The sequence below is a fragment of the Felis catus genome, chromosome B3, assembly GCF_018350175.1.
Source record: "Felis catus isolate Fca126 chromosome B3, F.catus_Fca126_mat1.0, whole genome shotgun sequence".
Lineage (NCBI taxonomy): Eukaryota > Metazoa > Chordata > Mammalia > Carnivora > Felidae > Felis > Felis catus.
The window spans coordinates 55,622,180-55,649,050 of NC_058373.1; the positions used below are offsets into that span (position 1 = coordinate 55,622,180).

The 26,871-nt window shown below is 35.2% G+C and overlaps 1 protein-coding gene across 5 annotated transcripts in view; it reads left to right on the forward strand.

Annotated features, from left to right (window-relative positions):
• The first annotated feature begins 204 nt into the window (after nucleotides 1–204).
• MYEF2 (myelin expression factor 2) overlaps nucleotides 205–26,871 on the forward strand; it is a 31,379-nt gene continuing 4,712 nt past the window's right edge. The window contains exons 1-16 of one of the 5 annotated variants that reach the window (XM_023255389.2): nucleotides 212–488; nucleotides 5,513–5,721; nucleotides 6,952–7,004; nucleotides 8,224–8,231; nucleotides 8,335–8,428; nucleotides 12,138–12,329; nucleotides 13,079–13,232; nucleotides 13,758–13,807; nucleotides 13,926–13,989; nucleotides 18,614–18,715; nucleotides 20,198–20,248; nucleotides 20,541–20,609; nucleotides 20,853–20,951; nucleotides 21,241–21,303; nucleotides 23,012–23,220; nucleotides 23,300–23,351. In XM_023255389.2, the coding sequence (XP_023111157.1) occupies nucleotides 328–488; nucleotides 5,513–5,721; nucleotides 6,952–7,004; nucleotides 8,224–8,231; nucleotides 8,335–8,428; nucleotides 12,138–12,329; nucleotides 13,079–13,232; nucleotides 13,758–13,807; nucleotides 13,926–13,989; nucleotides 18,614–18,715; nucleotides 20,198–20,248; nucleotides 20,541–20,609; nucleotides 20,853–20,951; nucleotides 21,241–21,303; nucleotides 23,012–23,220; nucleotides 23,300–23,351 (1,630 nt within the window). In that variant the 5' untranslated portion in view covers nucleotides 212–327. Of the gene's footprint in view, nucleotides 489–5,512; nucleotides 5,722–6,951; nucleotides 7,005–8,223; nucleotides 8,232–8,334; nucleotides 8,429–12,137; nucleotides 12,330–13,078; nucleotides 13,233–13,757; nucleotides 13,808–13,925; nucleotides 13,990–18,613; nucleotides 18,716–20,197; nucleotides 20,249–20,540; nucleotides 20,610–20,852; nucleotides 20,952–21,240; nucleotides 21,304–23,011; nucleotides 23,221–23,299; nucleotides 23,352–26,871 lie in introns of all 5 variants that reach the window. The other 4 variants (XM_023255392.2, XM_023255390.2, XM_023255393.2 and 1 more) reach the window with 4 other exon arrangements.

Consider the following 26,871-nt stretch of genomic DNA (forward strand, 5'->3'; position numbering starts at 1 on the left):
CGGGCTGGTGGTCAGAACACAGCCCCACCAGGGGCTTCTGGACAAGTTAGGCCCTCCCTGGTCTGAAGCAGGGCTGACTGCGGCAATGGCGGCCCTGACCCGCCACCCCATCCCTCCCCCCTACCCCTCCACTCCCACCCCCCACACGCGGCTCACACCCTCTCCCAGTCTCCCAGCCTCGACCGGTTCTCGCGAGATCCGGGCAACTGAGCGCTCGGGGCCTTTTCAAATCGGGATCCGTTACCGCTTTCCCGGCCGCCGCCATTGTAGCACTCGGAGCCCCTCAGCGCAGGCGGCCGTGGCGGAGGCGGAGGCAGCGGCAGCGGGATGGCGGACGCCGACAAGCCCGAGGTGCTCGGGGCCGCTGGCGACGACAGTCCGCATCAGCAGCCAGTGGAGCAGCCGGGCGAGCCGCGGCGAGAACCGCACCCGCCGGAGCCAGAGAAGCAGCCGCCGCAGCACAGCAGCAGCTCCAATGGCGTTAAAATGTATTGTCTTTTCCTCCGGGGATCGGGACGAGGTGGGGGGCGGGGAGTTGGCCTCGGAGGGGGGCCGAAGCCGGCCTGGGCCTCGGTGGGGGATAACTGCTCCCGGGCCGTAGGCGGCGGGAGGAGCAGGTGCAAGTAGGGCCGCTCCCAGGCCCTTCCCTCCCGCCCCGGCCCGGGGAGCCGGGGTGCGAGCCGGGGGGCCGACGCCCCTCCCCTGTTTCCAGCCGGAGACTGCGGGTCACTCCTTCCCAGACTTCCAGCTGGAGAACCTTTGAGCAAAGCACGGCGGCCGCCACTGTCTGGAGGAAAATGGTCCCCCTTTTAAAGCCCAGTACAGTAGTTAGTGTTCATCACTAGGGAGTAACTAGGGATGACATCATCGGACATTTCCTCTTAACTACCGAGAACGTATTTAAAAGGAATAGTCCCCGATCTCCCGGCCTCATTCTGAGCTTTATAAGTTCAGTGTTTGTTGTTGCTTTCTAAACATGTATTAATTTCTGAATATATATATATATATATACACGCCACAGAGGAAGTTTAATATGTGCTGTGAGCCTAAATCCATTGTGTTACCCTTGAATTGGTAAGAGGTTATTCAGAAAGGGAAATGTGCATGGTTCCTTGGTCCCTCACATCCCTCTCAAATGTTTGTAAGCCTTGCAGTTTTTTTTTTTTTTAAGAACTCCATGTGTGATGGCTTGTTCTTAATTTTGGTAAAATGGTAAAATAAGATTTTTTTTTTAATTGAAGAAAGCCTGACGCTTTTAAGATTGCCCCTGTCATCAGTGTCTAGAAAGAATGTAGTTGACTCAAATCCATAATAATTTTTAGTTATAAGGAACTGTTATGCTCCCCATTGTTCTTGTTATATAGGAGGATACGAATCAGGCATTCTTTTGCATGTGCCCAGCTCTTTAAACTTGAAGTTGAAAGTATGTTAATAATTTACTGAAAACATCTTTTTCCTTCTCTCAGTTATGCCTCAGAGTAGAAAGCAGTGAACATATGGTCAAACTAAAATAGAAAAGATAATTTTTCTTTTCTTTTGTATAAGAATGTTTGAAGCAGTACGGTAAGACCTGGACTAGTTTATGTAGGAATTGGTCGCAGATAAGATAGCTCTCCCAGCTCAGTTATGACACTCTTCCTCTCACTTGGGTTGGAATAGGATAGGTTGCATCTTCCAGGCAGAATAGAGGTGCAGGTGTAGCAGATTCGACCTTGGTGGAATTTGTTCCTAGGTGCAGAATGGTGCACCTCAGTAAGTGAGCATCTGGAAAGGGAGCACTTTCTACCATGCATGCCAAACTATGGGCTCTCAGGGATTTGGCCTCATAAATTCTAATAGAAGGCATTGGAATGATAAAATATGTGCTTTTTGTTTATCTCTAAATGTGGGCTTGCCACCCTTTTCTCCTAAACAAAAACCACAGTCTTGAATTACAGAGAGAAGCCCTACTATACTTGGGTATGATTAGTATAATAGTGTCCATACAGATAAAGCTGGCATGTAAACCTCCCAGATCTAAAAGTCTCTAATCCCTCTTAAAGTCTCATTGTGGGTTAGCTAGACAAGAGGACAGAGGTAGGAAATGAATCTCTTTCACTTCAAAGTGAGGAAAAGGAAAATATTAAGTAAAGAAATTAAGAAATGCTAGTAGAATATACAAATGAAGATTCTTTTAATATTGTTTATAGTTAATATCTCTCAGACCTTCCTGTTTTCCCAAGTTGAATAAAGAAGCAAATCTACTCTCAAGGGTTTCTTGTACTGTCAGTTCCATAAGAACCATATAATGGTCCAGCATGGGTCGGTCATTCATACTGAAAAACTAGGAACATTTACCTGTATCAAGCCAACAACCTTTTTTTGACCCTGTGAACCAACTGGAGTAGTTAACAATCTAACACATAACCCTTGACTACCATACATTTTTAAGGGTAAGAATTCACAGAGGTTATAAAAATTACCAAATATTGCCTTAAAATATGTATTGCTTAGAAGAGAACAGAGTGCCACTTATCAAGGTTGAAATGACTTTTGCTGAGGTTAATCCATAGTCACTGAGTATAGAGACCACTATGTCTTATTCATCTTTGTATCCCCAAGGCCTTATGTTTATAAAGGCCCAGTAAATACTTGTTTAAGAAATGCAGAAGTGAACTTTTATGACTGTGAAACTTATACACAGAGAATTTCATGGGCATATTCACATCTTTTGACAAGAAATTAAGGATGTTTCCCTAGGTTTAGTCTTTTCCTTTATGCCAAAATGGTATACTAGCTATCCTTTTCTTAAGTGAACAGGAGGAAAAATAGCAGTATTGTTATAACTCTTCATTATTTTCTGTGTGATTAACATCTTGGAGTATATGGAAATTGAAAGTTACATTAGGGTATAAAGTGTTGTGTAAAATATTAAGCATCAAAGCAAGGTGAAGTGTTTGAAGTAGAGTAGTATTTTTTATTATATTAGGAGTAAGAATGGAACTGGGCTTAATTTTAGATTTCATACTATAGCATGTTTTTAAAACCACGTTTTAAAATTATGTTTTCTTATTTGATGTTGAATATTGATTTTTCAGAAATTTATAACTTCAGTGGGCATAATTCCATCTTAAGAGTAGATAACATTTTTGTGACTTAAGATAGTCACAGTCTTTATTTCAAGTACATTAAAGGGGGTGGTTTAAGTGAATAGTTTGAGCATTATTACAGGGAATTCTGGATATAGTGCCAATATTTGATATTATGTAGCATCATTTCCCTAAGAGCTTTCACCTGTATCTTAACTGTCCATTCCATAGTGTGTTTATGACATAAAAAGAGTTTAGGAATTGAATATTAAATTGTTTGTTTCTCAATAATCAGACCATACCTCTAGCCATTAAACTGGTCTGCCTTCCATAGATAATTTATACACTATAGATGAGCAGTGTAGTAATACCTTTAATATGCCACTAAGTGAGGAAAACTTGAAGAAATTGCTCTCTCTGGTCATACTTGGAATAAATATTTTGGAGAGGGTATCCTACATTAATATCATTGCTTTTCAATGGAATTATCAGATTGTTTTAAGCAAATGCTTACATATAAGCATCTTCTATTCATATAAGAATAGAAGGTCATTGTAATTCAGAACTCTGCATTTTTCACAGCTGGTTTCATTCAGGAAGAAAATAGGTAGGAGAAGGCATACTTAGCTAGAGACTATATAGATGTCTGCTTACCTAAACAGAGACAGTTATTTTACAAACATTCATAGAATACAGTCTACTATACACATTCTACAGTCTACTATATACATTCTCTGGGGGCTTAAAAGGAAGAGTTTGTTCTTGTATCTACTGTACTTAGAACCACAGTAAAGGCCTCTGTACCTTTTGGCCGCTTGCTGCCATTTTCAAAAGTCGCACACTGTTCAGACAGGTAGGTACTTGCTGGAGCTGGGACAGTTGTGAAGACTTACTCTAGGCTGTGCCATTTCTGATGAGGGAAGATGTTTGATTGTAAAGGTGTCCCTGTCAAGGTCTGAAAAGGTGGCAAAGCAAGTTTGGCTCTAATGTCTCTTCCTTGATTTTAGCAGTTTTTCTGGCAGACGGCAACACCATCTGTGCCCAGATGAGCATGGGTTCTTAATTGACTGTTCATTCAAAAATTAGTATTTATTGAGCAACATGTTGTGTGCAGTCACCATGCTAGGTGCTGCTCATACCAATGCAGGTAGTTTTCATTCTTACAGAGTTTTTTTTTTTTTTAAATTTTTTTTTCAACGTTTATTTATTTTTGGGACAGAGAGAGACAGAGCATGAACGGGGGAGGGGCAGAGAGAGAGGGAGACACAGAATCGGAAACAGGCTCCAGGCTCTGAGCCATCAGCCCAGAGCCTGACACGGGGCTCGAACTCACGGACCGCGAGATTGTGACCTGGCTGAAGTCGGACGCTTAACCAACTGCGCCACCCAGGCACCCCTACAGAGTTTTTTACATCCTATATTTATGGTTGTGTTGTTACCTGCTCAGAAAGGTAGTGTCTAAAAATATCAATATCACATGGAACAGATGACTACAATAAGACGTGTGTGTGGAGCACTACAGTGTATAGAGTCCCACAGTTGGTTGGCTTAGAAGATAAGTGAGTGCCTGGATTATGAAACCTGGTTGGTTGTTGGAAAAACCCAGGAAGCTTTAAAAATTTTGGATTTGTGAATGTCATTTCCAGAGATTTTTATTAGTATGTGATTGTGGAAAATTGCTTTAAATTGAAGTATTAATTAAATAGTTTTAGATTCACTAGAATAATTAGTGATTTAAAACCTATTGTTATTTCTTCTGTGAAAGAAGATTCCTTTTGATAAGTAAGTTGCATTTTTAAGATATATACCCAAATTTTTATCTATAGGATTTACTTTAAGTATATACTTTTATGTTATGGATGGTTGGTGGGTAGCATCAGATCGTCGCATTGTGATTACAGTCTTACAAATTAAATGTTTTTCCAGTTAGGGTCTCATTAAAAAGTTGATTTATAAAATTTTGATTCGTGTTGTCTTTTAAGTACTGCTTCCTACCTCCGTTCCATCTCATTGTGTAGGTGATAACTACTAGTAAAAATTATATGATTCTATGAAATACCCTATCTTAGTTTATAGGTTAATACATAGAAAGTGTTGAGTATGAACATATTAGAATACCTTACTAATTAATTATCCTGATCAAAGTTGGGAATAGAAAAAATTACGAGAGTCATATGGGCGTGTATGCATGTATAGATACCATAACATAACTATGTATTTTAGTTATGTTTTTAAGCAAACTTTATGAGAAGTTTGGTAATATACCCAAATTCTTGCTCTGAAATGGCATTGGGTAATTTCAAAGCAAGCAAGCTGACTCTCCAGGTCTAACTTGGTGGAGAGTTTTGAGAAGTGAAGTGATAAATATGCAATATTTATGTAATGTAGGCTTCCATTATTAGAAACATGACAGATTTTCTTCTTGTTTTGTTTTTAATTCATAGGGAAAATGATGAATCAGTCAAAGAAGATAAATCTGAATTAAAAGAAAAATCTTCAGGAAATAAGAAGGCCAATAGATTTCATCCTTATTCAAAAGATAAGAATTCAGGCACTGGAGAAAAGAAGGGTCCAAATCGAAACAGAGTTTTCATTAGCAACATCCCATATGATATGAAATGGCAAGCTATTAAAGATCTAATGAGAGAAAAAGGTAACCATTCCTGATAAACCCACTGTTGGCTTATCTTCATATAGAAGGGGGAGGAACTAAGCAAACTTTTTTATTCCTCTGAGCCACACAGACTCAAAAAATTGAATTTTGTTTATTTCTTGACACATGAATTAATCTTTTCCTCTTCTCTCACTTGACAACAATTTCATTACAAAGTCATACGGATAAATGAAGTTTTTTTTTTTTTTCCCATTTTAGTGGTATAGTAGTGAGCCAGCATATGCATGCCACCAAGAATTTTGTTAAAGTGATTGCTTTGTCTAGTTGAAGTTTTTATAGATTTTTAAAGGACTATTGCATTAGTTAAGCAATACATTAGCGTGTTAAAGTATGAATAATAAGGTCTGATTATTTTTTTCCAAAAGCTGTTTTGTTATTATCTTGGTGGATTCTGGAATCTGGCTGTGGAGTTCATTTTGTTTGCATTGTCATGAATGCCATGATGCTGTCTCTGCAGTTCTATTTTAAAATTGCGTTACTGCTGTTGCAGTTTTGTTTTTAGAATAACTTGAAAACCTTCATTTTATATATATGGTTGGTTTTGGGGAAAAATAATTTTAATATTTGATCTTGTAAAAGTTAGTTTTGTTATCTCTTGAAAAATTGAGTTTCAACAGTCCTGCAAACTATGTACTTGGCTTTGAGGCTGATCTCTTCTAATAAATAAAAAAAACCTTGCATTGGTGTATCTGTTGTAAGGTGACAACTATTTGATTGGTTTTATTCATTGACTTTATTTAGAAAGTGTGTGGCTTGCTGTGAAGCATGACTTGTAAATTTAGTTTACTGATGGCAAACATGATTGAAGACATTCAGGTAGAAAGTCACCTTAAAACAGCTGTTGTGTGTAGGCGACCAAAGTTACTTGAAAAGTGTTAATGTTGATGTTTTTAATATGATAGGTTAAGGGACCATTTGTATGTATATGTGCATTTGTTCACCAACTATATCATGCTGGCCAAAATATGATCTGTAGTATGAATTAGGTTAATATGGTTGTTAGCTTTTTTAGAGAATGTGGATGATGTACATTTCAGAAAATTAGTTAAATTTACATAGCCATTGATAGGAGGTATGTTGGTCTGGTTTTGATTGTTGGTGAATAATAGGTGCTTTTCTGTAGAGTTGTGCACAGGTGTGCAGTAAAGCAAGATATTGGTGTTTAAATGTATTGTTTCTTGGTATCTTCCTTTTGTATGTCTTATGTAGTCGGTGAGGTTACATACGTGGAGCTCTTTAAGGATGCGGAAGGAAAATCAAGGGTAAGTGCTGTGGGCCATAATCTGCTTGAGGTTTAAAAGTTCCTCAGCAGTTTACTTTTTTGTATAATATTTGTACCAGTTTTTGGAAACTTAAGTTTCATTTTGTTTTACTTTATTATGCAAGATTTGAGGCTTTATACTAGCAAGTCTGACATTTATTCAAACCAAACTAGCTGCCTGGAAGGGATGGGTTTGTAAATGTTCATAAAGGGCATTCACTTTTCTAATGCTTTAAGGTAATGCTTCTTCTTAGCCAAGAGATTTTACTATAGGATTTTTTTTGTTGTGTTTTGATGTCTTCAAGGATATTCTAAAAGTTACTGCATTGATAATATTCCCTAAGAGTTCTCTGACAAGCCCATAGCTTACAGGTGTTAATTCAGAATGTATGTTTGAAATTTACATTGAAGAACTTAATTTGGTAGCCTGCAAGACTACATAAGAGGCAGTGCTCTGACCAATTGGTATGAATGACATTGATGATTAAATTGACATAGAAGGAATTGGTTGATAGTAGGTTTTGATTTTTAGCAACAAGAAAGCAATACACTGAGGAATACAATGGAAAGCTTTAACAGTGTTCAATTATATTGCAAAAACCAGTTGGTGCATAAGAAAAACTTTGTCATCACGTTCAAATGGCACTTCGAACAGTAATGACAATTATTTTGAAAATGTATAGGTTTGTTTCTTTAGCATAAGTGATTATTTTATATACTTAAACTGGATGCTGTTAAATTGTGTGCATCCAGTTTTCTCTAATAGAGAAATTAATTAAAAATGAGATTATTTCCTATTTTTACCTTAATAAAATTGAAAGATATACATTAAAAACAATTTGTGCATAAAACATCTTTTGAAAATAGTCGTAACAATGGAAGAAGTGTTTTATGGAAACCTTCAATTTCCCTGAGTTACTTTTGATTGAATTTGTGAAAATACCTTATTTAGTCTTAACCTAAAGAAGAGTCCTCTAAAAGTAAATATGTGTTCCAAGCTTGTTAAATGCTAGATGCTACTGCCTTTAAATAGATCGATTTAAACATTGACAGAAGATTTGTGGTCACTTGCTATTATGTTCTAGAAGTGTAAAAGATAAAAAGTGATTGTGTTATCAATTGCTTTTCATGACTTAAATATTAGAGTTTACCATTAACTTCGTCTACTAATCTAAAACTTTTCTTCTTTTGCATATATTGACAAATCTACCTGGATATAGGGTTGTGGGTAAGAATTTTTTTTAAGTTTCTTAAGTCAAATTTAAACTTCTGATTAAGAAAAAGAAAATTTAGTATATAAACATTTCCTATAAATTTTTTTCCCCATTAAGTGTTGTTGAATTCAAAGATGAAGAATTCGTAAAGAAAGCGCTAGAAACTATGAACAAATATGATCTTAGTGGAAGACCCCTGAATATTAAAGAGGTAAGATTTTTTATATTTGGAATAATTTAAACTTTTGGATATAAAGACATGTTTTCTTTGGATTTTCATCTTGGGGGATGTATTTCTCTGGCTCATCCTTTTTTTTTTTTTAAAGCCTAGATGCTTATTAAAGCATTATATAATTGAAGATAGTTTTGCTTGTGCATGGTTTCCTGTTTGCTTTTAAGCAGTTTTCCTATATATTTGATTTGTTCCAAGTTGTTATAAGCAGAGGTGCATGATTTAAAAAATGCAGATATTTAAAGATGGCAAGGTTTATGTATTGACTTTATTTGGTATAGACATTTTCAGTTTTTAGATTGTGTTGTTTAACTTGAGAATTAGATATTCTTGTAGTTGATAGTAAAGGGTGCTTAATAATGCAAATACCTTATGGATTTGAATAAAATTGATACTCACTTTTAGTTAAAATTACCCTGAAACTGTGCCAGATTAAAATTTGAGAAAACTTGTGAATCTGTTAGTGAAATTTGTAACTGGAACTTGGAAACCCCTAAAGTGGGTATGTTCCCTTTGTATGGAACAGTAGTATAATACATTGACAAAAGAATAATCAGAAGATACTTAAAAAACTATGTACACTTGTTAAGTGTAATTGACCTTGGTAATGATTAGCTTGAATAGCAGTCATTTTCATTTCTTCCTTTAGTTCATATTGTTAATCTTACCTGAATTGTTTGATCATGGACCAGTTACGTATATATTCTTGCTAAAGTCTGTGTTACAAATGATTGAGGATGTACTTTAGGACCCTGAAGAGTCTCTACCAGCAAGGTTGCAAGTCTCTGATAGTAGAGCATTACTGTCAGTCACAGTTTAATTTGGTTGAGTAATGACAGCTCACTTTCTAGCTCTGTGACTAGGCAGGTTACTTATTCTCTAAACCTCAGTAATTATAATAGTACAAATGGTAGTACTTACCTAATAGAGTTTTTATGAGTATTAAATGAGATAACATGGTAGAGAATTCAAGCTCTGGCATCAGATAATCTGGGTGTCTCAGGGCAAATTACTTACCTTTAATTACTTAAAAAATTACCTAACTTTAATCACTCTCTATTTCTTTGTTTCTTTATCACTAAAGTGAGAATGATATTAGAAGCTATCTGATAGTTTTATAAGGTTTCAGTTAATATATGTAAAACATTTAATAAATGTTAGCTACTAACTATAATTGTGATGTTACTATATAAAGCACTTAGCACAGTGCTCAAAATATTATATAACTACATAAGAAATGTTAGCTGTAATAATAATTGCTTGTTGTTATTCCAGTCCAAGGTGGGAATATTCCTGGTTGTTGGTCTCTTGATTCTGACTATGAGGTGATAATAGCTTAAAATTAAAGCCCATGCTACCAACAAATACAAGTATTCTAAATCCCTTTATTGGAGTCAGCTTCTGAACTCCTCTAATTCTGTTTGAGCCTGGGGGGTTTGTCTGTCCATCCTTCTTCCTTCCTTCCTTCCTTCCTTCCTTCCTTCCTTCCTTCCTTCCTTCCTCCCTCCCTCCCTCCCTCCCTCCCTTCCTCCCTTCCTCCCTTCCTCCCTCCCTCCCTCCCTCCCTTCCTTCCTATTTTGACTGGGAAGTAGAGAAAGTTTAGACTGTTGTACTCTGTGCCAGCCATTTACATGGTTTTTATGCTAAAGGACAAACCTATGTTGTTTGTGTTCTTTTAAGTTTTAGCACTTCCTGTATCCTCAGTAATATTTTAGAGACCCTAGAATAGAGTTATGTGATCCAAATTGATGTAGGATACTTCCATTTTAAAATTTTTTTAAGAGAGAAAAATAACTGAGTTTGGCCTAGCTAAATGATGAAGTATTCTTTATTCAGTTAACTTTATGGATTATTATTACTAAAGGTCCCTTTCCTGGGAATTTCTGATTTACAAATGGATGACTGGGCTCAGTGCTAAAACTACTAGTGAGAGTCTAAGAAAAAATATATTTCCAATATTCCCTACCAGATATTAGAATTTTATTTTTTCATTATATTAAATGGTGTTAGGAGCAGTTATAAAATTTAATAGGCCCTCTAATAGCAATAACAGGTAGTGACTGGCAGGCTGTCCTCCAAGGGGAAAAGAGGAATAAAAACCATGTTATATAGTGGCTATTTTGTTTTAGATGAATTGTATTTATATATGTTTTACGTTTTATTATGCATATGTGTGTATGTATTTTTGTGTGTATATATGTTTATATATATGTCAAAAATATAAAAAGACAAATCAAAACATACTAAGATGTTAGGGACAACAGTGTATCTCAATAGTTTATGAAGCACCTCCCCTACCCCTACCCCTCCTTCTCTCCATAGGTAACCACTATCATAAATTTTCGATTTGTGCAAGTTTTTGAAGCTTTAGTTAGACCTGAAACATTTATTATTTACTAACTTAAAAATTTTGCAGCATTTTTCAAAACATTTATTTCTTTATTTCTGTATTTCTCTTTATTTCTTCATGGTGAAAAAATACTTTGGAAGCTAGTATACCTTTATTAATTGCATTCAGTTTTTTTTTTTAATTTTTTTTTTAACGTTGTATTTATTTTTGAGACAGGGAGAGACAGAGCATGAACAGGGGAGGGTCAGAGAGAGGGAGACACAGAATCTGAAACAGGCTCCAGGCTCTGAGCTGTCAGCACAGAGCCTGACGCGGGGCTCAAACTCACGGACTGTGAGATCATGACCTGAGCCGAAGTCGGCCGCTTAACCGACTGAGCCACCCAGGTGCCCCTGCATTTAGTTTTTCACCTTCTATTCTCCCAGCCTTCCTAGAGAATTTATTAAGGTCATCCAACTTTCTTTTTATTAATATTCCCAGACTGAGACTAGCAATATAGAGTTGATGGTTACATTTATCATTGTCATTTGGTATTGCAGATAATAGTCTATCAGTGTGTTTATGTGTTTTTTGTGTGTGTTTTGCATTCCACCTGGTGAGATAAGTGAGAAGTACATTTAAACTCACTATTTTTGTTTTGTTTAAAGGTAGAATATTTCTCTTATACAGTTAATGAACTTAAAGCAGTTTTTAATATCATTTGCTTGGACACTTAGCCTTTCTTTATCCCCCCCCCCCCTTCATCTCAGATCATAATCCATTGTCAGATCACAATCATTGTTGAGAAAGGAAAAAGGTTGGAAAGTGGGTAATTGTATTTTGTTTAGGAATGAAACTTACACATTATAATAGTTCCCCTTTACCCCAATATTCCTGGGTTTTGTAACAGTCTGTTCCACTGTTGAAAAGCTTTGAATTAGTCTGATTTGGCATTGCCTTGGGCATCCAGTGGTGAGAATTCACCATTACTGCATTTTAGCAAGAAAAGAGTCACAGTAAGTACAGTATTTTGTTCCTCTTTGAGTTATATATATTTATGCATATGTGTCATGTATTTGAACCCTAGTATAAGGGCAGAATTAAACTAATTTCAAGTTCTTAAGTGACTTTAGTGATTGGAAACGGGTATTTAATTGACACCCCTGGAGACTGAAATCTTTTGTCTGTCCACAGGTTTTTATGGGACTGAATTCTCTGGATAAGAAAAAAGCTCACTCTTCAAGAGGGCCAATAATTTGAGCCAGTTGGGATAGCTACTGTAGAATTTGAAGTTGTTATTTTAATGATACATATTACCTGATGTATCTAGTGGTATTTAACATTCAATGTGTGTTATAGGATCCTGATGGAGAAAATGCTCGTAGGGCATTGCAACGAACAGGAGGATCATTTCCAGGAGGACATGTACCCGATATGGGATCGGGGTTGATGAATTTACCACCTTCCATTCTCAATAATCCAAACATTCCTCCTGAGGTTATCAGTAATTTGCAGGCTGGTAGACTTGGTTCCACAATTTTTGTTGCTAATGTAAGTTTAAGCTTTAGTCTAAAATTTTGTCATTCAGATATTCAGTTCTAATCATGAGGTTATTAAATTAGATGAATGGGTTGTAGGTTTAGAGAACATTTTGCTGATTTTTAATGAAAGTAAGTGAAACAGTAATTATTGGAACTCAAACCCAGTTTAAGTCTATATATATATATATATATATATATATATATACACACACATATATAAGGTTAAAGTGTAAATATGAGTATTTAGTATTCTTTAAAAGTGAACTGTGGAATTTACAAATACCTATGCAGTTCTTGAACATGTTTACTTTCATTATATGGGACTTTTGTTCATATTGGTAAATGGATTTCTTTCTTTAGCTTTGATATTTGATATTTGTGAATGTGCACATTGTAGTTGGTTTGTCATTTGTTCTAAGCTTTTGAAAGTCAGTGATATCAACAGTACTTTCAAAAATCTGAATTTCTCTCAGTAAAAATAGATGAGCAAGTTTCACATGTACAAAACAGGATGAGCAGATAAGAGGCTGTTTTGGAAATTTAAAAAAAAAATTAAGGATAAGGAACAACGTTGGGTGAAGCTTGATTGATTTTAAACAACTTAAGATGTTTTTATTTGAATACTGTTGTTGATGTACCATCTACCAAGAAGTATAGTTTTTTTATAGCTTTTAGAGTTGAGAAAAGATTTGTTTGTATTATTTACAAATGGGGAGAGGGGTTTATTAGGTATGTAACTTTATGTAATTTTATGTTAAGCTTGACTTCAAAGTTGGTTGGAAGAAGCTAAAGGAGGTGTTCAGCATAGCTGGAACTGTAAAACGGGCAGATATTAAAGAAGACAAAGATGGCAAGAGCAGAGGAATGGGCACAGTCACTTTTGAACAAGCAATTGAAGCAGTTCAAGCAATTTGTATCCTGATTTACAGTTTAGTGCTATCTAATACGGTTGAAGAGCTTGATACCATTTTGTGGGGGTCATGGAATTTAAAGTTGTCTGGCTTGGAAATATGTATTAGACTTTAGTCTCCAGCACATAAAACCTTTACTATGTCCAAGTACTAAAGTCACTCTTAAAACTTGAATTAGCCATATTATGTAAGCCTGGTATGAACTCTTCTACTTTCTCTTCCTGCCACAATGAACTGTATGTATATCCGCTGTCGACAGTTAATGTAATCCATTGTGCATTAATGCAGTTGCTTTAAATGAAGTTTTCCCCCAGTGGTTGACTTACAAGATTATATTTTATTCATAAAGTAAAAGTATAAAGCAAAGACTTCAAGATTTTTCTTTGAGTATATGGAAGAGACTAAAATAAGTAAAATAGTAAAGATGTTGATTAAATTATTAGAGGTAGCCTGACTCTAAGATTATTAAAAATATGTGTTCAAGTATAATTTTATAGTCAACTGGTTTTCCTTGACCAAACCAACAGCTATGTTCAATGGGCAGTTTTTGTTTGATAGACCTATGCATGTGAAAATGGTGAGTTCCTCCATATCACTTCAACCTCCCACCTCTTCAAACTTGTATCTGCTCTCCTCTGCATTGCAGATCTGTTTAGTTATGAATTAACCACACAATAAACTTTTTTTGCAATTAGGATGACAAGTCTGTCCCTCATGAAGACTACCGCTCACATGATAGTAAAACACCACAGTTACCACGTAAGTAAAAGTTATTATTAGAAGCAGAGCAGGCTATATATTTTTTCAATTTTATTATATGCTAAGCAAAACTCCTTATTTTTGCACCTATATCCCAAATTGCCCACAGTTTAGGATTAGTTTGGCATTATAGAGACAGTTTGTCATGATTGCTGAGGAAGACTGAGAAGATAAACATGTACCTTTTTTTTTCTTTTTGGTGGTTTTTCCTTATTACAAAAGCAATACATACTAAAAAAATTGTTAAGTTCATATACATGAAGGGAAAAAGAAGTCCTTTTAATTTTACCACATGTAGTCTCCATTTTAATATTTTTCTGTATTTTTTATGGTCTTTTTAGGGTTTTTTTTACATAGTTGAGTACTACCATATAAATAATTTTTTTTAACATTAATCTGAAGTATTCCGTGTTGGAAAATTCTTTTCGCATATGTTTATTGGGTGTGTAATAGTCCATTGTATGGATGCTCCCTAAGTATTTCACTGTAATGTTAGGTATATTTATTTGTTTTAACTTTTTTTTCTTTAATTGCCAACAGAGTAATTCATGTCTTTCTGTATACAAATATTTGGTATGTTTTTGGTTATTTCTTTCAAGTATATTTACAAGTTCTCAGGTGTGCATATTAATCAGTATTATCGAATTATTTTCCAAATGGTTATAAAACATAATGTACTTAACATCTTTGTCTCAGTGTTACATCTGCAAAATGAGGATGATAGCGCCTATATCATGGGGTTGGCATGAGTGTTGCATGAGTTAATATATGTATAGCACTTAGAACAGTTTTGGAATAATGTAAACACTCAAAAACTAGCTCTTCTTACTCTTTTACTGTACCTTCTCTGATTTTTATTAAGTTTTTTTAATGATAAAATATTTTAAATATACAGACAAAAATAAAATTAATCATGTAGCTATCGTAGGCCATATTTGTTATAGATGATTTTCCTTTAAAATAAAATTTTACAGATAAGGTTGAGACTCCCCCTCTCTCCTGACCACCAGATACCATACCAAGAGGAAACAACTTATGAATATAGTGTTTATTGTTTAAGTTTTAGTCATTTGGATACACATTTATACATACACAAACATTATAGTTAATGGTTTTGCTGGATTTAATATTTGGGGTGAGTGACATCCTATTGTATATATTCTGCAGCTTGCTGTTTTTGGTTTAATACTGTTTTTGAGATGCATTTATATTGATGTAGCTCTAGTTCCTTAACTTTTTAATTTTTTTTTTTTGAGTGGGGGGGCCAGAGAAAGAGGGAAAGAATCTTAAGCAGGCTCTAGGCTCAGCACTGAGCCCCACACGAGGGGCTCAAGCTCCCGACCTTGAGATCATGACCTGAGTTGAAATCAAGAGTCGGGTGTTTAACCGACTTGAGCCATCCAGGCTCCCCAGTAATTTCTGTTTTTCTAAGATTTTTACTATTTTTGTTCATTTTCAGATTTATTGGCATAAAATACCCTCTTAAATTTCCTCTACATCTATAGTTCTTTCTTCTGATAAATTCTGAAGGTTTGTAATTTCTCTTTTTCTTGGTCAGTTTTGCTTAGAGATTTTTCAGTTTTATTTGTGCTTTCAGTTTCATCTTAATTTCTGCTCTTTAATATTTTCTTCTCTCTATTTTTGGGGGTTTAGTTTCATATTTTTGTCCAAATTCCTTAAGTTGACTGTTTACTTCACTAGTTTTGTAGGCTCTCTTTCCTAATAAAAGTAGTTATAACTATAAATTTAGCCGTTGCACACAAGTTTTGCTGTGGAGTATTTTTATTGTGATTTCATTTTTATTAAATTACTACTATGACTTTTTAAGCTATGCAGTTTTGAATTTCTAAATGTATGGGGCTTTTCATTGTTAATTTTTAACTTATTGTGGCCAGAGAAGATACGATTGTGATTTTTGGAATAATTTGGACTTTGTATTATGGTCTAATATCAGGCACTTTTTTAATACATATTCTAGGTGTGCTTGGTGAGTGCAGTGTTCTATATATGTCCATTAAATCAAGTTTGTTAATCCATTTACATTGTCTACATTTACATCACTACTAATCCTCATGTGTGCTTGGGCTGTCAATTACTGAGAGATGTATATGGTAAAATTTCCCACTAGAATGTTGGATTTTCTTTTTATTGTTGTTTGTTTTTTGGTTTTTACTTTAAATATTTTGACACTAACTTAGTAAGTACATCTAAGTTTAGAACTGATATATTTTCCAAATGAATCAAAATTTTATCACTAAGAGTGATTTTATCTTTAGTAACTAAGTCTTATCTAATATTGATATAGTTATAACAGCTTTGTTTTGCTTATTCACATTTATTATTTATGTGGGTTAATTCCCATTATTTTACGTTCTATTTTTGTGCTTTTTACAGATATTTTCCTCCTATCTTGCTTTCTCATTTAGTGGTTAGCCAGGATTTGTAATATATCTGTGAAGTCTGAAGTTAATATAATTATTCTTTTACTCAGTAATAGAGTGACCTTTGAATGCTTTAATTCTAATCACTTTTTCTATTGAATTATATGCCGTTATTGCTCATTGTCTTAGTTCTGTATTGCTTTTTTTCATGCCCACAAATTAGGCATTACTAGTATTTACCATTTTCTTGGCTTACCTTTCTCTACTCTCACAGACCCTGGCGCTAATTTTTTCTCAAAGCATATATTTTAAAAGCTCTTTCAGTGAGGATCTGTTGTTAGTAAATTGTCTCAATTTTGGATAGTCATAAATGTCTTCAAAGGTAGTTTTACTGGTTATACAGTTTAAGATTGATAGTTATTTTCTCTCAGCACTTTGAAAAACCCCACAGTCTTCTGGCTTCCATTGTTGCTATTAAGTCAGCTACCAGTTAAAATGTCCTTTCTTTACAGGTTAGCTGTGTTCTTCATGTTGCTGATTTTAAGATATTTGTCTTTGGTATGCAGTTTTCTGCAGTGTTGGTATGAATTACTTTTTATTGGGCTTTCACAATTGAAGAATTCAATTTCTTTTTAAGTGAACTCTGGAAAACTCTCAGTTCATGTGTCTTTGAGTATTTCCCTTTCTCTCTTTATAGGGCAGTTTTTTCCTGCCTCAGCCAAGCTTACCTTATCACTTAGAGTGTCATCTTTCGAGATTCTGCCTGGCTTTCTGCTGGGGCTTCCAGTTTACTTTTCCACTATTAATACTCTTCTAGTTATTTAGATAAAAAATATTCTCTGTTGTATTCAGACTTACTCTATATCTCTTCTTTTTGAGATTCACATTTTTATATATTCTTTATTGAGATATAATATGAACTCATACACTTTGACAGAATTAGTTTGTTATTCTAGTTAATCACTATTAATGTCCCTATTTTTCCCTTCCTCCCTTCTTTTGTTCAGATTATTGTAACTTGTCAAATGGGAGCCTCCTTACTGCCAATGATGCCTATACTCTTACTTTTGGTGAAAGCATGATTTCCCAGATCTGTGAAGATTTTTTTTTTGTCATAGAGATATGAGATTGGCCTAGTCTCAAAGAGTCCTGGTTCCTTTTAGTGAAGAATGATTTCAGAGATGAAAATATGAGTCCTAGGTATAGACATGAGAGTATTGTTGATAGTCAAGTATGCTGTTGCTTTCAGTTAGACCATTTTTAGGTACTGAGCTGTTATCTTTTACCAGATGGCATTGATCTTTTCAATTACACAGCATGCTTCTGTATTTTATCTTAAAACACACACACACATTTTGTGTGTGTGTGTGTGTGTGTGTGTGTGTGTGTGTGTGTATACATATATATATATATATATATATATATATATATATATATATATATATAGTATGGTTTTCTCAGCCCCTACCTCGTAATTGCTACATTGGCTAGCAAGAACATACTCAGATTTAATATAGTAAAATAAAATAGTTCCCACTCAACTGTTAAGTCTTTAAGGTCATCAAATTAACTTCTTAAAGTCTATTTTCAACAAATTTGATTAGTTTATTTTAAGAGAGGTAGTAAAAGGAATACTGGATTTAGAGACTGAAAACTTAAATTGTAGTCCTACCTTAATCACATAGCTAAATGGCATTATACAAGTAACTTAAGTCTCAGAAATTTCCTCCTGTGTGGAAAATAGATGTGAAAACACTTAAGGTGCCATATAAGTAAATAAATATGTCATGGACAAAACCAGGTAATGTAACATTTGTTTTATTCAATATTTTGTTTTCATTGTTGTTGACTTTTTAGTTGGATTTGAACCATCTTAAACGTAATTCTATTTTAAGTGGTTTTACAAACTCGAGCAAGATTCTCATTTTCAGATATGTATACCATTTATAAGGTATATAATATTATTCAAAATCCTCTTGGTATTTGATTAGTCCTTTTTAGAATGCCTTGAAACTAGGATAGAAGGTAGGTCTGCTTCATAAAATACTTCTCATTAATAAATAGTGTTATAGTGAGGCTTCTTCACTGTGCTGCATTCTGATGAAAACAAGAACCAGTGCTCTTACTTGCAAATTTGCAAAATTTTGGCAATATTACGACAGGCATGTAGCTTAAAGAATTTATTTAGTGCCAGTTAGTTAATCATATATGGGCTGGTAATATCATTTTCATTTGTGTTTTAGGTGGTCTTGGAGGCATTGGAATGGGACTTGGTCCAGGTGGACAGCCTATTAGTGCCAGCCAGTTGAATATAGGTGGTGTAATGGGAAATTTAGGCCCAAGTGGTGAGTATTCTCCCTTTCTTATTTCTTTTTAATGATACATTGCTAAATTTATAAAGCTTACATTTACTAGTTTGTAGTAGTGTTTAAAGGATTCTGTTTTATAGTTGAATATTTAGGATGTCATTTAGCCTAAAAAAAGAATGAAACCTTGAGACCAGAGAACATGAAATAGAGTGAGCAAAGGTCAAGAGGGTTCCTCTGAGGCCAGCTGTGTTGTAGCTAGCCGTTTAGCACTTTGGATTTTAAAATGTCTTTGAGGCAGGAGGAGAATGTTTAACATAGTGTCTCGTGTATCATGGATATACAGTATTTGTGGAATGGCTGAAATGCTACCCTATCAAAAGCAAGTTAAATTTGTATTTATAGCTGGGAAGGTAGCTTTTCAGAGAGCTGTTTGGCTCTTTACATGGACTAATTTACAGTTTGTCTCTGAAGATTAGTTTTAAACCTTGTGGTTTCAGAACCATTTTATTCTCTTCCAATTTGGTGGCGGTCCCAAAGTGCTTTTGTTGACATGGTTGTGTTTGTCAGTATTTACTGTGTTAGGAAATAAAACTTAGAAATTCAAAAATATTTACAGATTTATTTAAAATAACAGTTATCGACTTGTATTAACATAAATATAATTTTTAAGAAAATGTTTTATTTTCTGTTACAAAATATTAGTAAACAGAGTGGCATCGTTTTATCTTTTTGGATATCCCTTTAATGTTTGGTTTAAGGCAAGACAGCCATGCTGTTATATCTGCTTCTGCATTTCGTTTGTTATATTGCATACATCATGTAGTTTCTGGAAAATTACACCTTATATTCATGACAGAATGAGAGTAAACAGTCAAATAATATCTTAATATTACTTGATGAACAAAACAGTTTTGACTTATTGGACCCCAGACCATACTTTGAGAACTGTGTCTTAATTGATAGAGTACTAAATGCTCTCAGATTCCTGTTTTTTGCTGAGATGCTATAGCTAAACTTTAAAAAATCAGTGTAGCTATGGTAATTGGTCTGAATGAAATAGAAACTTTTATTCTTAGGCCCTCTACCTTCCTAAACAAAGGCTTTTTTATTCTTTGTTTTTTTTTACTGCTCCCTTAGCTGCCATGTTGAAAGGAGTCCTTACTTTCTGACTCGATCTCTAAATCTGCTGTGGTGATACTTGTGTGTGTGTGTGTGTGTGTGTGTGTGTGTGTTGAAAAAAAAATGAACAGTTACCTAGTCCTAGATATTCTCTGCTTGAATGTGTGACCAGTGAATTTTGTTTTCTTATTTAATAAATATTCATAGAGGCCTTTTTGAAGACTCATGATTAGACAGCTGCTGTACATAGCACTTTAAAGCCTCACACATGTGCCCCACTGCTTCTCTAGCATTCCATCATGACTAGACCAATGGTATCTTTTGCTATATTATGTTATGTCATTCTTTAGTCCTAAAAATAAGATTGACTGAACGTACATACTATGTATTTTATTTGAGGTATGGGAATGGATGGTCCAGGTTTTGGAGGAATGAATAGAATTGGAGGAGGTATGTATAAGCATTTGTTTTTTGTATGTAGCCAGTACCATGTTTAGTAAATTAGAAGCTGTGTTGAAAATTCTAAGGGAAAAAAAAGTCATAGTTTATTGTTGGCTCATACCTAAAGGCTGCTAGCAGAAACTGAGCCTAGTACATACTTAAGAGATGGGAAATGATGTGTTAAGCCCCTGCACATGGTAGAGTGGATGAAGAGCTTACTGGTGAGACATAACATTTACAACATGTACCTTTCAGCTATATAGCTAATAGTCAAATCTCAAAATTAATCTTTATTCCGTAGGAATTGGGTTTGGTGGTCTGGAAGCAATGAATAGCATGGGAGGATTTGGAGGAGTTGGCCGAATGGGAGGTAGGTAAATGTAGGAATGGGCACTGTAGAGGTCTCCAGAGGGCATATGGGGCATGGCGGGTAGAGACAGGCATAACAGGACGGGGGATATCATATGGCATGTGAGGTAAGTTGGTAAATCACAGACTTTTTGGTATTTGTGACTTTTGTCATCTTTTCAGTTTACTTTCATTATGTTCCTAAATGGATTACCATGTACTGATACACTTGAAAAAGGGTTAATTTGTTGCATAATCTTTTCAGAGCTGTACCGTGGTGCGATGACTAGTAGCATGGAGAGAGATTTTGGACGTGGTGATATTGGATTAAATCGAGGCTTTGGAGATTCCTTTGGTAGACTTGGTAGGGCTGGCTGCATATTTCTCCTTTTCCTTTTTGCAGATTATGTTTTTCAAAGTCTGTTTCCTTTTTTTGTGAAAAATTGGACATTGATAATGTTTCATGTAATTTATTGATGAAAACCACTTTAGGAATTTTAATGTACTAGCTCTCTTTTTCAGTAAATTACATATTTGAACCTATTTTTAGAAGACGTACACTTTTTGGTTACTGTACAGCTGAGAGCATAGTACCTTGGGAATTTTAAAATATGATTCTTCCAATTAATTAGTATCTTTCCATCCTTGTTTAGGCAGTGCAATGATTGCAGGAAGAATAGGAGCTTCTAACATGGGTCCAGTAGGATCTGGAATAAGTAGGTTTAAATTTTACTAGAATTTATTCAGTAGTATTTGAGTGCTTGCAAAAGACTTTGCAAGAGTAGTTATTATAGTATAGTAATATTTTGTTCTTATGTGTTAATATGTCTTGTCATAATTTAGAGAAACTTTGAGAGTTACTAAGCTTTTCTGTTTGATCACTGTTTGAAATTTCTAAACTAACTTTGAATTTTACCTCTTTGACATTTCTGAACTAACAACAGAGTATGTGTTAACTGTCATCTAATCCAAGAAGCTCCGTTCCAACTGAGGAATCTGGGGATTTCCTTGATCATGTGTCAGGAGGAACTTTTGCTTTAGCACCAACTTTGTTTCCTTCCCTATTGTCTACAACTGCTATTGGTGACTAGCTTATTTCATGTGTGAACATCTTGTGTCTTTTGCCCCTGTTACAGCACCTCTAGAGACTTCCTGAGGTTGAGAGCTAAGGTTGAAAGAGATGCTTATTTCCTTTCCTCTTAAACCTTTCCTGTGATAGAATCAAGAGTAGTTGGGGAATGCCACATTTCTTCCACCTGTTTCCTCTACCACATTTTAGGCCTTATGTTAAATCTTAAAACATGGCTCAGTTTTTGATCTCTGTTGCTTACTGAGCCATGTCTCTGTGAGCTCTCCATACTTTATTGACTCCTTTAATTGATTGAAACCTCACATAGGAAATACAGCCTACTTAAAGTTTTCTAAGGGCAAATTCAGAAATCCTGTCAGCTGAAGATATTTACTTCCATTTTACCTTGCTTCTCATTCCTTTTCATCATTTTTTTCATCCTTGGCCATTTTCCCAGTAATCATAACTTCCCTACTTTCCTTTTTCACCTCAGTGTTTGTACTTCTGTTTCCCTAACTTTAGATTTGTTATTCATAGAAAGCCAGTGTGAGGGTGGTTAATTTTTGAAATTTCTCCATATGGGGATATTAGGTACAAGAGAAAAGAAAAAGTTTTGGGAATGTATAGGATTGGAATAATTAAAGGGGACTCAGTGCATAAGAATAAATTTGGTATGAGCTTTGAGTTAAATTCTCAAGCTCTGGCTAGAGGGGTGTGATTCCATGTTTTTCTATCTCCTTAAGTTTTATGTAATATTGAAATTAAAAGTTAAGTTTTCTGTGGTTATTGAAAATTGAATTGATATGAAAAGAGAAATTGCATGTGAAAAATACTGAAGATACTGAAGTGAAAATATTATGTAGGAGAGTATGATAAGAGCAACAGTTAATGTGTTGGGAGTTGTAATATATTTTTTTGTTTTAGCAGTTATTACACATGGTATTAAAAAATAAACATGATAAAAACTATAATGTTAATGGATGAAACAGGTAGATAATTTACATAACTTAAATGATGTTATTTTATGATTGGAATAGAATTTTTTAGAAGTATATATGTGTGATGTATTAACATAGTGGCTAGAATTAACAGATTCAGTTAGCCATTAACATTCAACTAACTGAATGTAGATCAAATTAAATTCTATTTCTTGGAAGATTGTTATTTTATGTGTATGAAAATAATTTTATGTTTATGTATTATCTACTTATATAAATGAATTTTTTTCTCCCTTTCTTTCTCAAAAATGATTCTGTCCCTCCTCTTTCCTTCTTCCTCTTCTTTCTCCTTTTTCTTCCGTTTTTAAAAAAACACCAAAATTCCCCAACCCCCCCCTTTCCGTTCTTGAAATCCAGGTGGTGGCATGGGTGGCATGAACAGTGTGACTGGAGGAATGGGGATGGGACTAGACCGGATGAGCTCCAGCTTTGATAGGATGGGACCAGGTATAGGAGCTATACTGGAAAGGAGCATCGATATGGATCGAGGATTTCTATCCGGTCCAATGGGAAGCGGAATGAGAGACAGAATAGGCTCCAAAGGCAACCAGATATTTGTCAGAAATGTAAGCAACTAAATGTAAAGGATACTTAAAATTATTTTTTTCTTTGTATATCTGTTACTAATACCTTTTTTCATTCTAGCTGCCTTTTGACTTGACTTGGCAGAAACTAAAAGAGAAATTCAGTCAGTGTGGTAAGTATACTAATGACTGCAGATATGATAATATTGATTACAGAGGAAAAACTGATTTTAAACCTTTAAACACTGTGTTTAGACCTTACCTGTCCAGAAGTCTGTTCCTGGATAGTATGACAGGTCTAATTCCACTTGAAATAAATTATGCTGCTCTCCTCTGACAAGGAGCAGTGCAAATTACTTCTAAATAACAACATTTAGAGTAGAGCCTGTCATTGTCTTCTGTGGAGAAAGAGAGGGCTTGCTTTATTACCTGATTTTTAAAAGGTTAGTATATCATCATTGCTTGCGTTTAAAAAGATTTTTTTCTGTGGAAAGTACTAATGAAGGGTATACTTACTTCCTTGTTTATAGTGGAGTGCAGTACATTGCCACCATGACCCCAAAAATGCTGACATCCAAATGATGTGGGAGTCCATCGATGAGACCCATTCTGCACATTGTTTCCTGTACAATAGAGGAAACTTAGCTGATAGCAGAGAACCCACTGCCTGGAGTTCCTTAGACGGGTACATTCTGGTGGCCCTTCTAGCTCTTTTATAAACTGTTCTTGGCTGTGATGGGCACTATGTACAATCTTGATATGTTCGTTAGGTCTGTAGAAGATTAGGTGGTTTTACTACTTGAAAAGGGGACTTTTGCTGCTGGGAGAAATAGTGTGAGTGGAACAGCATAACAGATTTCCTGCCAGTATTTTTCTGCTGTTGCATGGTATCCCAGAGACTCTCTGATCACAATAGTAAGCTATATGGGTGGCCTGTAGTGATGAAAGGAAACTAAAAGTGGTACGTTCAGTTCTTGAGAGTTGACAGAAAGTTAAGAGTATTTGGAATATATATTTACTTTTTTTGAGATCACGAAGGGGAAGTTTAGTGTTCTCCCACAAAAGTAGCCTTCAGCTCTTCTCATAAAGTGGTGGTGATCACTTAGGATCACGTGGATATCATCTGTGTTCTGAGTACCTGACTCTGTTGTAGTAATCTGTTCATAGGTTTTTTTTTTTTTTTTTTTTAATGTTTATTTTTTGAGAGAGAGAGAGTGTGAATAGGGGAGGGGCAGAGAGAGAGGGAGACACAGAATCCGAAGCAGGCTCCAGGCTCTGAGCTGTCATCACAGACAGCTGATGCGGGGCTGAAACCCACGAACTGTGAGACCATGACCTGAGCCGAATTCGGACACTCAACTGACTGAGCTACCCAGGTGCCCCTGTTCATAGGTTTTCTTCCCTCTTAGATAGAGGCTTTTGATGCAGGAACTGCATCGTTTCATTCTAACATTTTTCATTGCCTTGGTATATATAGGAAGAGTTTATTAAATGTTTATGAGTGAGTTAAGTATTCTGAGCAAATCTTCATTCATTTATTCAGTTACTTATTCAGTCAGTCTACAAATAGTATGTTTTTGGCAGTCTGCTTGTCATTAGAATTAGACATACAAACAGTGAAAGATAGTATCTTTGCCTTAAAGGAACATGCAGTGTGAATCTGTCAAAGATGTTCTTTTGACTCCTTTTGTTGATTATCTTTTTTTTGGCTTTCATGTATATTCAAATAAGAGAAACTTAATGTTTTTTAATTGTAAAAATGTTAAAAATGAGGTAACTATTAAAACAGTTACCATGAACACAAAACAGAATTGTAATGTTGTTTTCCAGTGTTGGTAGTGTTTGTAGGAGTAAGAGGATCTATCAGGATGAGTCAGCAACATTTGGCCATGAACCCCATAGACTGCAAAAGAATGGACATGTTAGGGCCTTAGTGAATACATCAAATGAGGAGCAGTGGCGGCAGGTATAGGTCATATCTGTTGTAGTTTCAGTGAAAAAAAACAGCGCCAAATGAGATAAATGACATTTTTCAAAGTAGAACTGAGACACGAAAAGAACAAAGTGTAGTACACAAATGACATTACTGAAAATGTGACCAATATTGATTTGACTTTTCTTTAGCATATGTGTAGCAGGCACATTTCTTTTTGAGGTCACATGTGAGCAAGGCTTGCAGCAACTTTGAGGTCTTGTATGGAGATTCTTGTTGGAGTGGCATTGATTTGATAGATGGACATTAGCAATTCAGACGTTTTCTGAAAGGAAAAAAGTAGTATCCAATTCTACATTTAAAAAATGTGTACAGCATTTTAGCTAATAAAATGAAAGGTGGGGGCGCCTGGGTGGCTCAGTCAGTTAAGTGTCTGACTCCGTCTCAGGTCATGATCTCGCAGTTTGTGAGTTCGAGCCCGACATCAGGCTCTGTGCTGACAGCTCAGAGCCTGGAGTCTGCTTTGGATTGTCTGTCTCCCTCTCTCTATGCCCCTCTCCCATGCTGGCTCTCTGTCTCTCTCTCAAAAATAAATAATCATTAAAAAATTTAAAAAATAAAATTATTTTTTAAAGAAATTATTATTCTTTATTTTAGCTCTCCTCTTAGGTCCTTTATTAATCTGTAGTATCGTGAGTGTAATGATTTTTATTTTTCTTATCAATTCTATTGTAAAAGCTTCTGATTTTTATTTAGATTTATATTAAAGTAATGCCATATTTAAATAATTCCCCACCATCTTCCTCTTTTTAACCTTAAAATGCATTGATGGTAAAGAAAATAAGTTATGGGAATATAGAGTTAAGTGTTCAGCTATTGGCAACATGGAATTCACCTGGCTTATATGAATTGAACTATCCATTTTTCTGTCACAGCACTTTATTTTCAAATCTTAAGAGAGTTTTTTCTTTCTTAGTATGAGAAGTTTCTTTCTAACCTGTTCCAAGTCAATAATGACCTCTTTCACAGTAAAAGTTAGTTTTGTTGTTGTTTTTTTCCCCCTTGAGCCCAAAGTGAGTAAGTATATCCTTTTGGTTGCTTCTTAGTAAAAGTCTAGTGGTACTCCATGCATCTTCCCCAGACAGTATCTGTCGGTAAATGGCTCACCAGCAAAGCCTTCTGCTTACCAAATGTCTATACAAATCTTCCTTGACTTACAATGGGGTTACATTCCAACAAACCCATCCTAAGTTGAAAATATAGTGAGGTGAAAATGCATTTAATTACACTTAGCCTACTGAACATCATAGCCTCACCTAGCGTACCTTAAACGTGCTCAGAACACTTATATTAGCTTATAGTTGGGCAGAATCATCTAACACAACGCTTACTTTATAATAAGGTGCTGAATATATCATGTATCATTGATTAAATATATATCATGAATATATCATTGATTAAATACTGTACTGAGTGTGAAAAATAGAGTGGTTGTGTGGGTCCAGAATGGTTATAAATGTATGGCTTGTTTACCCCTGTGTTTGCCTGACTTACTGAGAGTTGTGGTTCATCGCTGCCACCCACTATCACTAGTATCATACCACATACCACTAGCTTGAGAAAAGATCAAAATTGAAAGTACAGTTTCTACTGCGTATCACTTTTGCATCATCATGATGTTGAAAATTGTAAATTGAACCATTATAAGCTGGGACCATCTATAGTGGTTAACTGTCCTTGATGGGGCAAATACAAAGGCC